Source organism: Macrotis lagotis, chromosome X, assembly GCF_037893015.1.
Source record: "Macrotis lagotis isolate mMagLag1 chromosome X, bilby.v1.9.chrom.fasta, whole genome shotgun sequence".
Lineage (NCBI taxonomy): Eukaryota > Metazoa > Chordata > Mammalia > Peramelemorphia > Peramelidae > Macrotis > Macrotis lagotis.
In genome coordinates this window covers 52,090,181-52,103,289 of record NC_133666.1, presented here as the reverse complement: position 1 = coordinate 52,103,289, position 13,109 = coordinate 52,090,181, and the positions used below count along the sequence as shown (strand labels likewise).

The window sequence follows — 13,109 nt, the reverse complement described above, 5'->3', positions numbered from 1 at the left end:
GCAGGTGCACGATGGGAGTGGGTGCCAGGAGAGCACAAAGATGGAGAAGGGAGCACACTCTCCTAGTGATACCTCCTTCATGCCAAAGTAAATGTGAATTTAGAACTTTCTAGCCTTTTATAATCTACTTCTAACTCTTCTTGCCTATATCCCCGTGGCATACTCTACAAATGAGCTGAATGGATCCACTCACCACTCCTTTTGTTTCTACACAGATGTGGCTGACCTCCATACCTGGCCTGCTCCCCTCTCGATCTCTCTCTCTCTCTTGGAATCTTTGGTTTCATTCAAGACTCAGCTCAAGTGGCCCTTCCTTATACCCAATTGTAAGACTTTTCATATATATATATATATATATATATATATATATATATATATATATATGTCCATCTGGAGCTGTATTTCTGTTCATTTGATCCATATCCAATTGCTTCCAAAAGAAAAAAGGTGAAATGTTGAAATAGATGGCTAGGGATGGGGATGGCATTTCTGATATCTTTGGTATAGAGACATCCCAGGGAAGGGAACTCCCTCTACCAATGCACAAGTCTCACTATGTCATTGCCCTTAAGAACTTTCGATGGCTCCCTATGCCTCTGGGAGAAATCTTTATTTTTTAGTCCTCCGTTTCGTATTTTAAAATTCTTCAAAATCGAGCTTCAGTGAATCTTTTCAGGCTTCTTCCTTTGGTGCATTCTACAACATTCTACATTCCTGTCAAACGTACCTACCTGCCTACTCTTCCCTATGATCCTCACCTCTGCTTCACAATTCCACCTTCTGTCAAGGCTCAGCTCAGGTACCACATTTCACAAAAAGTCTTTCCTGATCTCCTCAGTATTAGCATTTATTTCCCCTTCCTCAAATTATAACAAATAATTTACCTATAGATAAGGAGGTAGTCTGGTACACACAAAGTTCCAATCCAGTCTCAGATACTTGCTAGTTGTGTGAACTTGGGCAGGCCACTTAACTTCTCTCAGACTCAGTTTCCCCCTCTGTAAAATGGGAATAATAATGGTACCAACCTTATAGGCTCACAATGAGGATCAAATGAGATAATGTATATAAAGCTCTTTACAAACCTTAGAGCATTCTATGACTGTTAGCTCTTATAAGAACCTGTTTATATGTTAGATTCCCTAGAAGATTAGAAGTTCCTTGAGGGCAGGGACTGGGTCGTATCTACCTCTGTATCCCCGATGACCATCAGAGTGCTTTGCATAGTAGATATTAGTGGAACTTAAGTACAGTGGATACAGTGGACCTGGGTTCAAATCCTTCTTCTGGGACCTACTACCTGTTTGACCTGGGGTAAGTCTTAGTCCTTCTCCAAACCTTTTAAATGAGAGGGTTGGATTCAATGGCTTCTGGGCTCCCTTCCAGTCTATGGCTAGGGGCCTGTGCTTATAAACCATTAGTCTCATAAGCCATAAAAACTGGAACATCTCATAAAAATACTATTAGATTGTCTCTGGAAACTCTAGCTGAGGATTAAATCTTGGACAAAAAAATAAATCTTTCCCAGAGACTTTGTACAGATAGAAAGCTTCAGAAACCCTCAGGAAAGAGGAACATTTCAAAAAAAAAAAACCTCAGTTAAATTATGATTATATAAGAAGCTGGAATTTGTTCTGAATGCTAGTGAACTGATTAGAAAGGACACTTTGATGCAATTCCCTCTACACAGTGATTTCTAATGATGTGTCTTCCTTCCATCCCCAAGAGCATGACCTTTAGATCTCTTTTCATATTCATGGATAGTTGTGCGAGACAAAGTTCAGACCCTGCCCAGGAGCTGGGGAGGATTCTCCCTAGTGGAGTTGGGCTTTCTTCTAGGATGGTAACCTCCCATTACTCAAGCTTGAGTTCTTGCCCCAGACTTTCATAGGACAAGGCCACCTCCTTCATGACAAGGTATCAGAGCAGGTAAATGGAGAATCAAGCTACAGTTGCCTGCGGCAATGTGACCTAATGGAAAGAGTGATGGATTTGGAATTAGGAAAGACCTGAGTTTCATTCCTGCCTCAAACAGCTACCAGCTGTGTGACCACAGGAAAGTCAGGAGGTTATCCTTTGACCTCTGTTTCTTCATCTGTAAAATGTGTATGATAAAACAGGCAGTTTATTGTGAAGATCAAGTAAGATGATGCATATAAACCTTAATGATTATATCAATGGCACTTATGAGATCACCAACACCTGACCTTAGCTAGCTAGCGCAGTAGATAGAACACTAGCCTTGGAGTCAGGAGGACTAGAGTTCAAATTCAGCCTCAATTACTTGCCACTTACTAGCTGTGTGAGCTTGGACAAGTCACTTTACTCTGACTGCCTCACATCCAGGGTCATCTCCAGGCATCCTGATTCCTGTCTGGCCACTGGATCCACATGACTCTAGAGGGAAAAGTGAGACTGGGAACTTAGCACAGCACCCCCTCACTCAAATCCAATTCACATGCATGGTATCACCTCCCTGATGTCATGGTCTTCTTCAAGAACAAAAGACAAACATGACTTCATATCCATGGGTAATATTTTCTAGTAAGTGCCCCCAAAGTAGCTTAAGACCTATTCTGTTGTGAAACCAGTGGCCTCCGAAGTCAACTGGGCTCTGTTTGCTAAGAGAACCCTAGACAAACAAGAACATAGAATCAGCAAAAGCATTTAAATAGAATGGAAAAGGAAATTCAAGGACATCTGAATTATTTCCACAACTATTCCTCAAGTAAATGTATTCTCATTCTCCTCTTTTCTAGCATAGACATAGAGAAGAAGGTCCGTCTTCCATCCAGGTTACTGCAACAAAGTGGAGAAAACAAGGCAGCCTTAAACCCTGACATGAGTAGCTCCAGGATGGTTCTCTAGATGCCCCTAGCAATCTCAGAAGCTCATCATATCCAACAGCTTACTCACAGGTCAGTTGAGACTTCAGTTCCTCTGCAGTTTAGGATTCCTCAGATTACATGCTTAGTACTCTTCTCCATAGCTGCCCCCCACCCAATTCTGGGTAATCTCCTCTTGATTTTTATCTTTCCCCCAATTTCTGCCTTTTCCTCTCAAGACAATAGCCCCTGAACTCAAATAGTTTTGTAGGCAATGAGGTCATGATCAGACAGGTTTAAGTCTGTCACACAACTCCAGGGGATACGTGGGCTTGCCACCATTCTCTTCCCTACCCATACTACCTAAAAGTCAGTCACCCAGAATGACCCCTAGCCAGGTAGACTGGGTATAGCTCTCCCACTTACCAAGGCTCTCCTGGGATTCTAGCTTAGATTCAGGGATTAGCTAGAGTGCCAATTGCAGGGGGCCAGTTGTCTGGGTGATGGCTAACCAGGGGGTTACTGTAACTGTTCCCATTTAATATTCCCTTTGGTTCATTCCAATCCTCTGCTTTGTGAATTAATCCCAGGTGGTCACCACCTTGCACATACCTCCAAGACATTTTCCCCTCGCATCAGCTGCTGTGGGATCAAGAAATGTGCATGAATTCAATATTAACTTAAGTCAAATATAATTAGGATGGAAAATCTAAGGAGAAAACTCAGATGCTATAATGCAAAGCAAACTCTATGCCAAATCCTAGCCTTCATCACTGTTGAGTGATGGAAAAAGCAAGAAATTTGGAGCCAGGGTCCTGAGGTTCAAGGCCCCACTAAAATTTACAGCTTCTACCTGTGTGACTATAGATAGAGCCCATCTGGAGTCAGAAAGTCCTTGATTCAAATCTGATGACCAGAAGCCTCTGTTTGCCTCAGTTTCCCTAACTGCAAAATGGGAATAAGAACAGCACCCACCTTCCAGGGTTGTTGTGAGGACCGAATGAGACTGTATTTGTAAAGATACTTAGCACATTGCTTATCATAGAGTAGGCTCTACATAAATTTTTGTTCCCTTCCCTCCGAGATCAAAGCTTTAGTCACCAATCCACATCCAAATTATGCTAATCAGGATGCTGTCTTATGCCTGTCTTGGAAATTCCAAGATATCCCACTGATTTAGAGCTAGGAGAATCTTAGAAGTCACCTAATCCAACCTCCCCCCCCCCCGAAAACTGGGAAACTGAGGCTTGGAGAGATTCTGTCTGTGGCCCAAGGTCATATTGGTAGTACAGGGCAAAGTTCCCATTCAAATCTAAAACCTTTGGAATGGCCTTTCCCTCTGACAAGTTTGCATAAAATGGATAAATCAGACTAGCCCAAGGAGAAATAGAGTCATGAAGGAAAGGTTTCATAGCAGCACTGGAATTTGAACTGAGCCTTGAAAGACAGACCTTAAAGAGAACCACTGTCTTCCTGAATAGCTTCCTATTTCCATACTTTTGAGTTGAAGAAAGAAAAGAGAAAATTAATTAGGGAATAAGTTCCCTAAGCAATATGCTTTGACGCTGGCAGTTCTACCGTGAGGAGATTCAAAGTTAAAAGTCAGCTTCTTGTCCAATAAGTCAAGGTCTTGAAAGACAAAAATGAGATCCCAGGAGTAAACAAGGTAAGTCAGCAGGCAAGGCCATGGAGAGGCCTACCAGTCAGAGAAAAAAGCACAATTCATCTTTGTGGCACATCTCTTCTTTCTTCCCTACAGAGCTGAGAGATGACATTGATGACTGGGATTTGAGGCACAGACTGTCAGGATAAACTTGATTGGGGAATTGGGACAGTGGGAAGGAAGCTGCCACACAGTGGGAGACTCATAGCTCAGTTGCCCTTTTTCATGGGGTCGAGGCAGGGGGAGGGCGGCAGCGCTGTTTTCATCAGAAATATCATAGTGATTTGAAAGTCAAGTATTTTTTTGCTAGTGATCATGACTAAAGGAGCTCTGCGCCAGCCAGCAGGGTGAACATTCAGTCCCTGAGTGGTCCTGAGTTATGGGAGACAGAGGGTCTTGGGCTTTGATTAAAAGATGACCATAGATAGCATTATGTACCTTGCCAGTCTCCAGACAATGTCAAGAGAACTATAGAAAGGTCTCTAGAAGCATGGGAGAAGATGCACAAAGGATTTATGGGAAAATATGGACAAGAATCACCCAACCTGAGAAGGCACAGATGGGTTCACTACTATCTGTGCCATCAGAAGGATTAACCAACTCAGTGAGATTGGGAATCTATTACCATTGGAATCAGAGACAGGCTTTACAATAGTAGTAAGTATATAGTCTCAGTCAATAGATACCATCTTTGCCATTCACTCTCTATTCCCTTTATTTGAGACAGTAAATAAAGTTTTCTAATGATTAGAGCTAACCCAAAGTGGACTGGGATGCCTTGGGATAAAGTGGCTTCCAAGCAGAGGCTAGATCAATCAAAGCAATGATGGCAGGAAGTTCTCAAAGGCCTAGCCTTGGTCTTCCACTTTCTTTGTGTACTTCCCATTCTGACCAGCCCACAGTAAAACTATGAAGTTGTTAAAAAGTTTGTCTTCAGTATAAACTGAGGAAACTCATGCCCCAACTTCAGATATAGTCTTGGCTGCTTCTGTTCAGACTTTCCTATGGGAGAATGAGCTAAAAAGAAAATGTAATAAGCTAAAAACAAAATTTAAAATGATCCCAGGTCAGACAAGACAAAAACTGGGAGTACTCTTTTAATGGAAGGCTAACCTTGTTTCTGTGCTTTTTTCAAAATTCTCTTTTTTTAAATGTCTGGGTCTATTTTCCTGCCTTATTACCATCTAGTGAATATAATGTTATCTTTTTTTCCCATTGACCAAGGATCCTACCAGTTTTGCCATTCTGAACATTAAATTCTACCATATAGGACCCTGGATAGAGATGAAGAAAATGGAGAATTGTGGGCTGCCAGAGTCCTGAGCTCGAGAAGTCATTGTTTTAGGTTAAGTCTATGAGGATGACTATGTTTTCTTGTCATTTGCCATTTTCCTAAAAACTGACTATAGCAAACTGAGAATTCTGAGTAACTAAATTCATTCAACCCATTCATAATCTTGTCATATGTTCTTTTAATCTCTCCACTCCAGCATCCCCTAAAGCTCAGCAATAACTCTGAAAGAAGAAAATACAGCAACACCCTTTGTTTCCTAACCACATCACCTGACCCTAAGGATTCGTCTTGTAAAGTTGCCCACTGGAGAAGATAGAGTCTGACTGAAGAACAATTTAACCAGCCAGATGTCAGCCAATGTGGCATTTAATAAATGCGTGGACCCACTGGGAAATAAGGCGCCATCAGCCCATAACCCAACAGGATTGACACTTCTGCATCAAGTTGGATTCATCCACACAGCCAGCCAGCAAGATTGCATTTTACCATATGATTTAATACTAAATGAGTTGAGGTTACAAGTCTTCTAAAATAGCAATTGAGCTTTAAACTGTTGTTAGTCCTAGATGTGGTCAAGAATAAGAAAGTCTCTGCAGATGGCTTTTCCCTAAGGCAGCAAACATGATTGAGATGAACATATTCCATCAGTGCCTTGATGACATTAGAGTCAATGTTTTAAAGAACAGATGGAAGATGCTAATCGATATTTCATTCTGTGACAGAAAATCCACTTCTATTTCCCAACTTCAGGGATCCTCAGCACCATGGATAGCAGTAAGTCTGATGGATTTCAGGCTACATTCTGGTGCTTCTCCCTTAGTATCCCTTCTGGGACTATAATTTCTACACACTTGGGTTGTTTTATGGGCATACTGAGAGGCAAGTGACTGTAAATCCTGACCTTTTCTACTCCTAGATTATATACTTTTATTCTATTTGGTCATAAGTGTTCATCTCTACATTGAATAGATAATTAAATGACAAAAATATTATCCAAAGAGACAATTTATAGGAAGGAATTACCACTCAAAGAGCCAATGGACCATATGCAGAACCCTATGAGATATCATTAAAAAACACTTAATATTGGACTTAAATAAAACTCTTAAATACTGGCATCATTCCCAATGTCACAGAACTCACTGCTCAACACTTTTCAAAGGTTGGGCCCACAATTCTACCCACTAAGCTTGACAGGATGTAAGCTTCTTGTGGGCAGAATTATTTTTTTTATTTTTGCTCTTGTGTTATCAGTTCCTTAGTATAGTGACTGGCACATATGCAGAGATTAATAGTTAGACTAAAATTGTTAGGCCACATTGAATTGAGTCCTCTCTGAGTGTTTGTGAATTGTGGGGGATTGAGGGTCTTGTCGTGAGATCAAGAGATGACCATAGAGAGCCCATGAGCCTTGCCAGAATCCAGCCAATGTCAAGAGAACTATAGAAAACCATGGGTGAAGATGCACAAAGGATTTATGGCAGAATATGGACAAGAATCACCCAACCTGAGGCATTTTTAAAGTAGGTTCAACCTCTTTCTTGGAAAACAAATAACATTATCCACTCTTTGAAGCTCCATTAGCAAAAAGAATAGAACTGGGCAAGATATCGCTATCATCTGTAATAGTAACTGCCTAGGCTATCTTAACTGTTTACATTTTTTATCCAAGGGATATATGGTGAACATGACTTACTCCAGTTTAGTCCGAAGTCCAGAATATACCTACACATGTATATATAGTCATATGTTATGTGTAACCACATTTATGTATGCATACATGCACACATGACACATGCACATGACCTTGAGGTCCCTTAGGGGCACGTGATCCACTTTGGATGAAGAGAGGGATGTGGAAGTACGTAGTTCTATGTAGTTCTACAATTATCTGGCCATTGTTTGACCAGAAGAGAAGAGAAAATGTGACAGCAGATGCCAATTGGTTCCCCAGAAGACTCTTTACCCAACCCCCCCACAGCCTCAGAGTCCAAAATGGTGTATGACCCTGAGTGTATGAGCCTCCACAGCATGAAGGTGGTGCCAGTCAAGCAGGTCTTCACAGTTAGGGAAGCACCTCCAGTGAAGGGAATTTAGCCTAGACCTTCTCTCCCTATGAAGCAATGAGAAGTCATGAAGAATGCACTTTATTATTATAAGGTTTTAAGTGAATAAATGAATTGACACCAACAACAGAGTTCATAGTTTGGGAGATCACTCAAGTTAATGTACAATATTTAGGACCATATTTTTCAAAAAAACATATGCAAATGATTTCACAGAAAACAATGGCCAAGACAGGAAAGAATAATTAACATGTTCATTGACTGCTGGATCTGCATGTAATAACTCTAAGCCTATAGAGACTCTCATACTTTGAGGACAAGTGCTAGTATATGAAAATAGTACCCAAGGGAAAGTCCCTTCTCCAAAATGCAAGCCAAGGAATTGAATCTTAGTGAAATTCAAGAACATTTTCACCTTATCAATGACTCCAAGTGGTGCTCAAGCAATAGTTCTGTGGGTGGTGTTTGGGTCACTGATTATCTACGAATTGCAAAGGTCCCTGTCTGGAAAGGCCTCCCACCACATGACTACTTTGAAAAGATGACCTTTTACTCTCCATTTCAGATTCCCAAACAAAGGAATCACAAATTTAGCATATCCCTCCCTGGTTTCTCTAAGGAAGCCTCAGGTTTTCTCTGAATTCTGGTAAGGCAGCATGGCCTCCTACCAGAAGAAGGAAAGAGAGACTGGGCCTAAGGACCAAAAATGATGGGAGCCATTAAAACCTAAGGAGCCAAATTATTATGGTTGACAGTGAAGGTGTGACAGGGATCTTAATGAACGAATGTGCTATTTATCCTTCCTGCCTGCAGACGCTTACTTCCTTCTACTTGCCTGCTTTAATCGTTAGCCAGGAACTGTATTTACTTCCCAAAACACAAATAGGTTCCCAGGGTAAAATCAAAAGGAGGGTGTTTCACTGTAGCCCATTCTCCTCTGCAGAAGGGGTCTGTCCTATGGCTGAAAAGTTGGCTCTTTATTTCATTTACCCAAGTGTAGACTATATGTTTATGTTTTGAATATTTTTTGCCTAATTCTTTCTGTGACATACAGCCCTCTTCGCTTGGAAGGATGTACAGTCAGCTGCATGAAAATGGGAGCTAGATTGCCTCTGGATACAAGCTATCTCTTCTCCAGCCCATTAAAATGTGCATGCATTCACACTGGGTTTGAGTTCACTTTCCAAATTCTATATGAAGAGGAAAAAATATCTTTGTCTGTCTCCTGGCATAACTTCTTCAACTTCCTCAGATTTAAATTGACTGAGAAATAGTCATGGCTGGTCTGGGATGTCAGTTATGACTAATTCCTCCTCCCTACCTACCCCTCTGTCCAACCACCACGCAAAAAAGTCACACTCAATTTCTATTCAAAAAGAAGCATCTTCCCATAAGTCACAGTTGGATTTGGGAGAGGTTGGAAATGAGAGCTCCAATACAAATAAGGCTGTCAATTGAGGGCAATTTATAAAAATATTAGGGAAGCCAGAGCCAGCTTTTTTGGTCTCTAAATATGAGGCCAATGAAAAGCTACTCTTGGACCCTTTCATATAATTTGGTCTGGTGCTCCCTTTCCCATTCCAATATTTCTCTCTCAATACCATTCATCATTGTTTCTTGATTGATATCTGCTATGGTTGGTAAAACTTTGAAGAGTAGGCCAAAGTGATGGTGGAAGACCTTCTTTCCAGGTAGTATAGGAAACATGCTTGGGGAATTTCTCAGTGGGATACATATGTGTGTAAATTGAACTGTAAAAGTATGGGTGTGAACGTATTTGCATAAGTTTGGAGATGAATGGGTATAAGAATCATGGGGGGACTAGGAAAGTAGGGTTGTATTATCCCTCTCTCCCTTCTTTCACTTAGGAGCTTCTATATTTTTTTGACCAATCAAATAAAATAGAAGCCCTGAAAAGCAAACCAAAGGTGTCCCAGAAGCAGCAAACATAAAAGACCAGCCATAATGCACATCCACAGGAGCATTCTGTGAGATGCATTTTTCACTCTTCTCCAGAAGTATGTATTTCTTAATATCGACTGCAAACTCCTTCCACAGCACAAACAGGAGAAGGAGGAAAAGGAAGAAGCCCCCTAAAACAAAGGGAAAAAAGGATAAATAGTAAGCATGCTCTTTTCTGAAAACCAAATAAACAACACAAAGATGCTACTTATGACTTAGTTTCCTAGTAGTAGCTTCATTTGTGTGTATGCATCTGTATGTGAATGAAAATTCACACTCGTGTGTGTACCTGGATACAGAGGTATGTTTTAGATGTGTATGAAGTTGTATGAGCACACATACACATATATGGTAAAGTCCCCCAAAATCTACTCCAGGAGAAAGGTAAGAACAAACAGTTCTCAAGATAATTGACAACTATCACTAACCCCATGAAACGTTGTTCCAGTAATAAATTAATAATAAAAGTACAAATCAAAATAACTTCAAAGCTTCCGCCCACATCCTCCAAGCGGTAAAGCCAGTAAAAGCTAGATTCCCATCAATGTTGGAGGCGCTGGGAAGTATACAAGCCTTACAGCAAATTATTTGACATCATAGGATAAAAGTCACTAAATGGATAGGACATATAACATCTTACTTTTATAGTGTTCCATTTCTTGTGATCAGAAGAATTCATATTTAGACCTAGAACTGACTTCATAGGCCATAGGTTCTTCATTTTACAAACAAAGAAAATGAGATTCATAGAAATTAATAGGTTGGCTTGGGGTCACATGGGAAGTGTGCCAGAGGCAGGAGCTGAACTCTTTATACCCTTTGGTTCAGGGACTCTGCTGTTGGCCCTCATATCAAAGGCAAAGCAAGGTCCCACATAGGTCAATAGCTGGATCACAGCATAAAATTAGAAACAAGTGACTGCTTTAATTTGGTAATAAACAAAGAAATTTTGACAGAACCCAGTGGAATATTTACTGTACCTTAAGAAACTACAAACATAAGGAATTCAAAACTACTTGGGGGGCGGCTGGGTGGCACAGTGGATAAAGCACCGGCCCTGGAGTCAGGAGTACCTGGATTCAAATCCAACATCAGACACTTCATAATTACCTAGCTGTGTGGCCTTGGGCAAGCCACTTAACCCCATTTGCCTTGTAAAAACCTAAAACAAAAACTACTTGGGAAGACCTGCATTAACTGATACAGAATAAAGTTATCAGATCCATTAAAACAATATGTAAAACTACAATAATATAAACTAAAACGCTTCTAAAAAGGTACCTGATCTCTAATTTATTCTAGTGACCAAAGAGCATCTCTTCCTCTAGGAACCAGGTACACAATGAGTATATGCTGTCTGACTTGATTTGATCTTTCGTTTTTACATATTCTTCATTATTAAGGAAGGTTCAGTGGGAGAGGAGGGGTTTACAGGAAATAACTGTAGTATTGATAAATAAAAGACATCATCATTTACTGCACTTCCCCTAGTCTCCTTTTGTTGTATCTTCCCTTTACCCTATCACTCTTATATTATGAATTTTTTTATTCAATAAGCATTTCTCTTTGCCTGTGTTCATATAATATCTTCTATAGAAGAATGTAAGCTTCTTCAAGTGGAAATGATTATTTTTATCTTTGTATTAGATGCTTAATATACATATTTTTATTATAATATATAACATATATTATATATATTACATATGTTAGATAGAATATTTTCTATTTGCATATACATATCATGTATATTCTAAAGCACCTTGCTATATCAGATACTCAGTCACAGAATAGAGAAAATACAGAAATCCTACGCCAGAGTTTTCTTCAAATCCTCAAATCATTATCATAAAAAACTTTACCCACTAAAATTAAATTGAACAAACATCTATCAATGACAATGAGAACACAAAGATGAAGCTTCTGTCCTGCCCTCTCTGAGGAATCCAAGTTGTAAATGATACATGGAAAGATATATCAAAAACATAATCATACTTCACTGTATTTCCAATGATGAGCTGGGTGCAAGATGTTGCCTAAGGGAGATATATGGGTGAAAAGGGGAGTGAATCAGATATACAGCAAGAGTAAGACATGAGACCAATAGTCTGGGTACTCCATGGTAGCTATGAAATGGAAAAAGGGCCTAGAGGAGGACCTTTAGTACATTAGCTCAACACTCCATTGAGTTGAAGATTTCTGGGAGAATATGGATAAGTAGAAGGAATTCTCCCATAGCTAAAATCACAGATCTAAGGAAATGAGTTCTAAGACAAAGTTGCCTTATATGAATACTGTTCCATAGAGAAGAGGACTATATCAAGATGTCTGCATAATTCATGTGGGAACTGTGTTTCCTACAGTAACAATGAGATTTGTCCACATTCAGCAACAACCTGCTGTGATGTCTAATTATTCAAAATACTACATAAGCCCAATGGTGGGCAAGTAATGACAGATGATAGAATGTCTGCATTTTTGTAATTCATTTATTTCTTTATCTTCTTATATTAGAAAGGGCAATGCTAACAAGAGAAAGACCCGCATCTGGCAAAAAAAGAAACTTATATTTGGTTCACTTAGGCAAAACTCTCCCTAAAGGATCTTTCCAAGTTTTGCCAAAAGTCAATCTGAATGTGCTCAAAGACCAGTCCTTCCCACAAAGTAGCGAAGTCAATAGTTAGGAGAAGGAATAAAAATGAGAAAGAAGTTGAAGTATGCAACAGTTCCTACCTGGCCAATCAATGATACAAGAAAATGGGAACTAGAAAAAGGAACATATATCAACACAGATTTTCACCATTTACTATATCGCCTTAACCAATGTAATCACAACTCAAAAAGGAGCTTGAAAAATGTCTACAAATTACCTGGGCCAAAAAACACAAGCTTTTTTGCCAAGTGAAGTGATATGGTAGCTGGGGCAGAATCAGTTTAGACTAGAAATATCATTTATAAAATCTTATGCAAGAAGATAACAAAGTCGTAGTAAGAAAAACATTTCATGAGACCCAACTAAGCTAAATCATTCAGAGAGTATTTAAGGATGAAACTAAAAGGACAATCCACAGGAAAGAAAAAAAAATTTAAAAAATCAAGATTTCTATAACAATTTCTTTCAACAATAACAATCACTAAATTCAGAAATATTCTAATATTATAAATCTAATATTATAAATATTATAATAATATAATATAATAATATCTCTTACATGGTACAGGAGGAGGTAGAAGTCCTAAAAACAAAGATAAGAAAAAGTAGCTGGCCTAAAATAAACCAAGTATACACAGAAGACTATGCT

The 13,109-nt window shown here is 39.5% G+C and overlaps 1 protein-coding gene across 13 annotated transcripts in view; it reads right to left on the bottom strand.

Annotated features, from left to right (window-relative positions):
* LOC141500161 (transmembrane protein 182-like) overlaps nucleotides 1–13,109 on the bottom strand; it is a 266,580-nt gene that overhangs the window by 201,229 nt on the left and 52,242 nt on the right. For 7 of the 13 annotated variants that reach the window (XM_074203120.1, XM_074203117.1, XM_074203118.1 and 4 more), the window contains one exon: nucleotides 7,917–9,941. The exons of the other annotated variants lie outside the window; for them this stretch is intronic. In XM_074203120.1, the coding sequence (XP_074059221.1) occupies nucleotides 9,709–9,941 (233 nt within the window). In that variant the 3' untranslated portion in view covers nucleotides 7,917–9,708. Of the gene's footprint in view, nucleotides 1–7,916; nucleotides 9,942–13,109 lie in introns of those variants that run through there. 13 annotated transcript variants of the gene reach the window in all.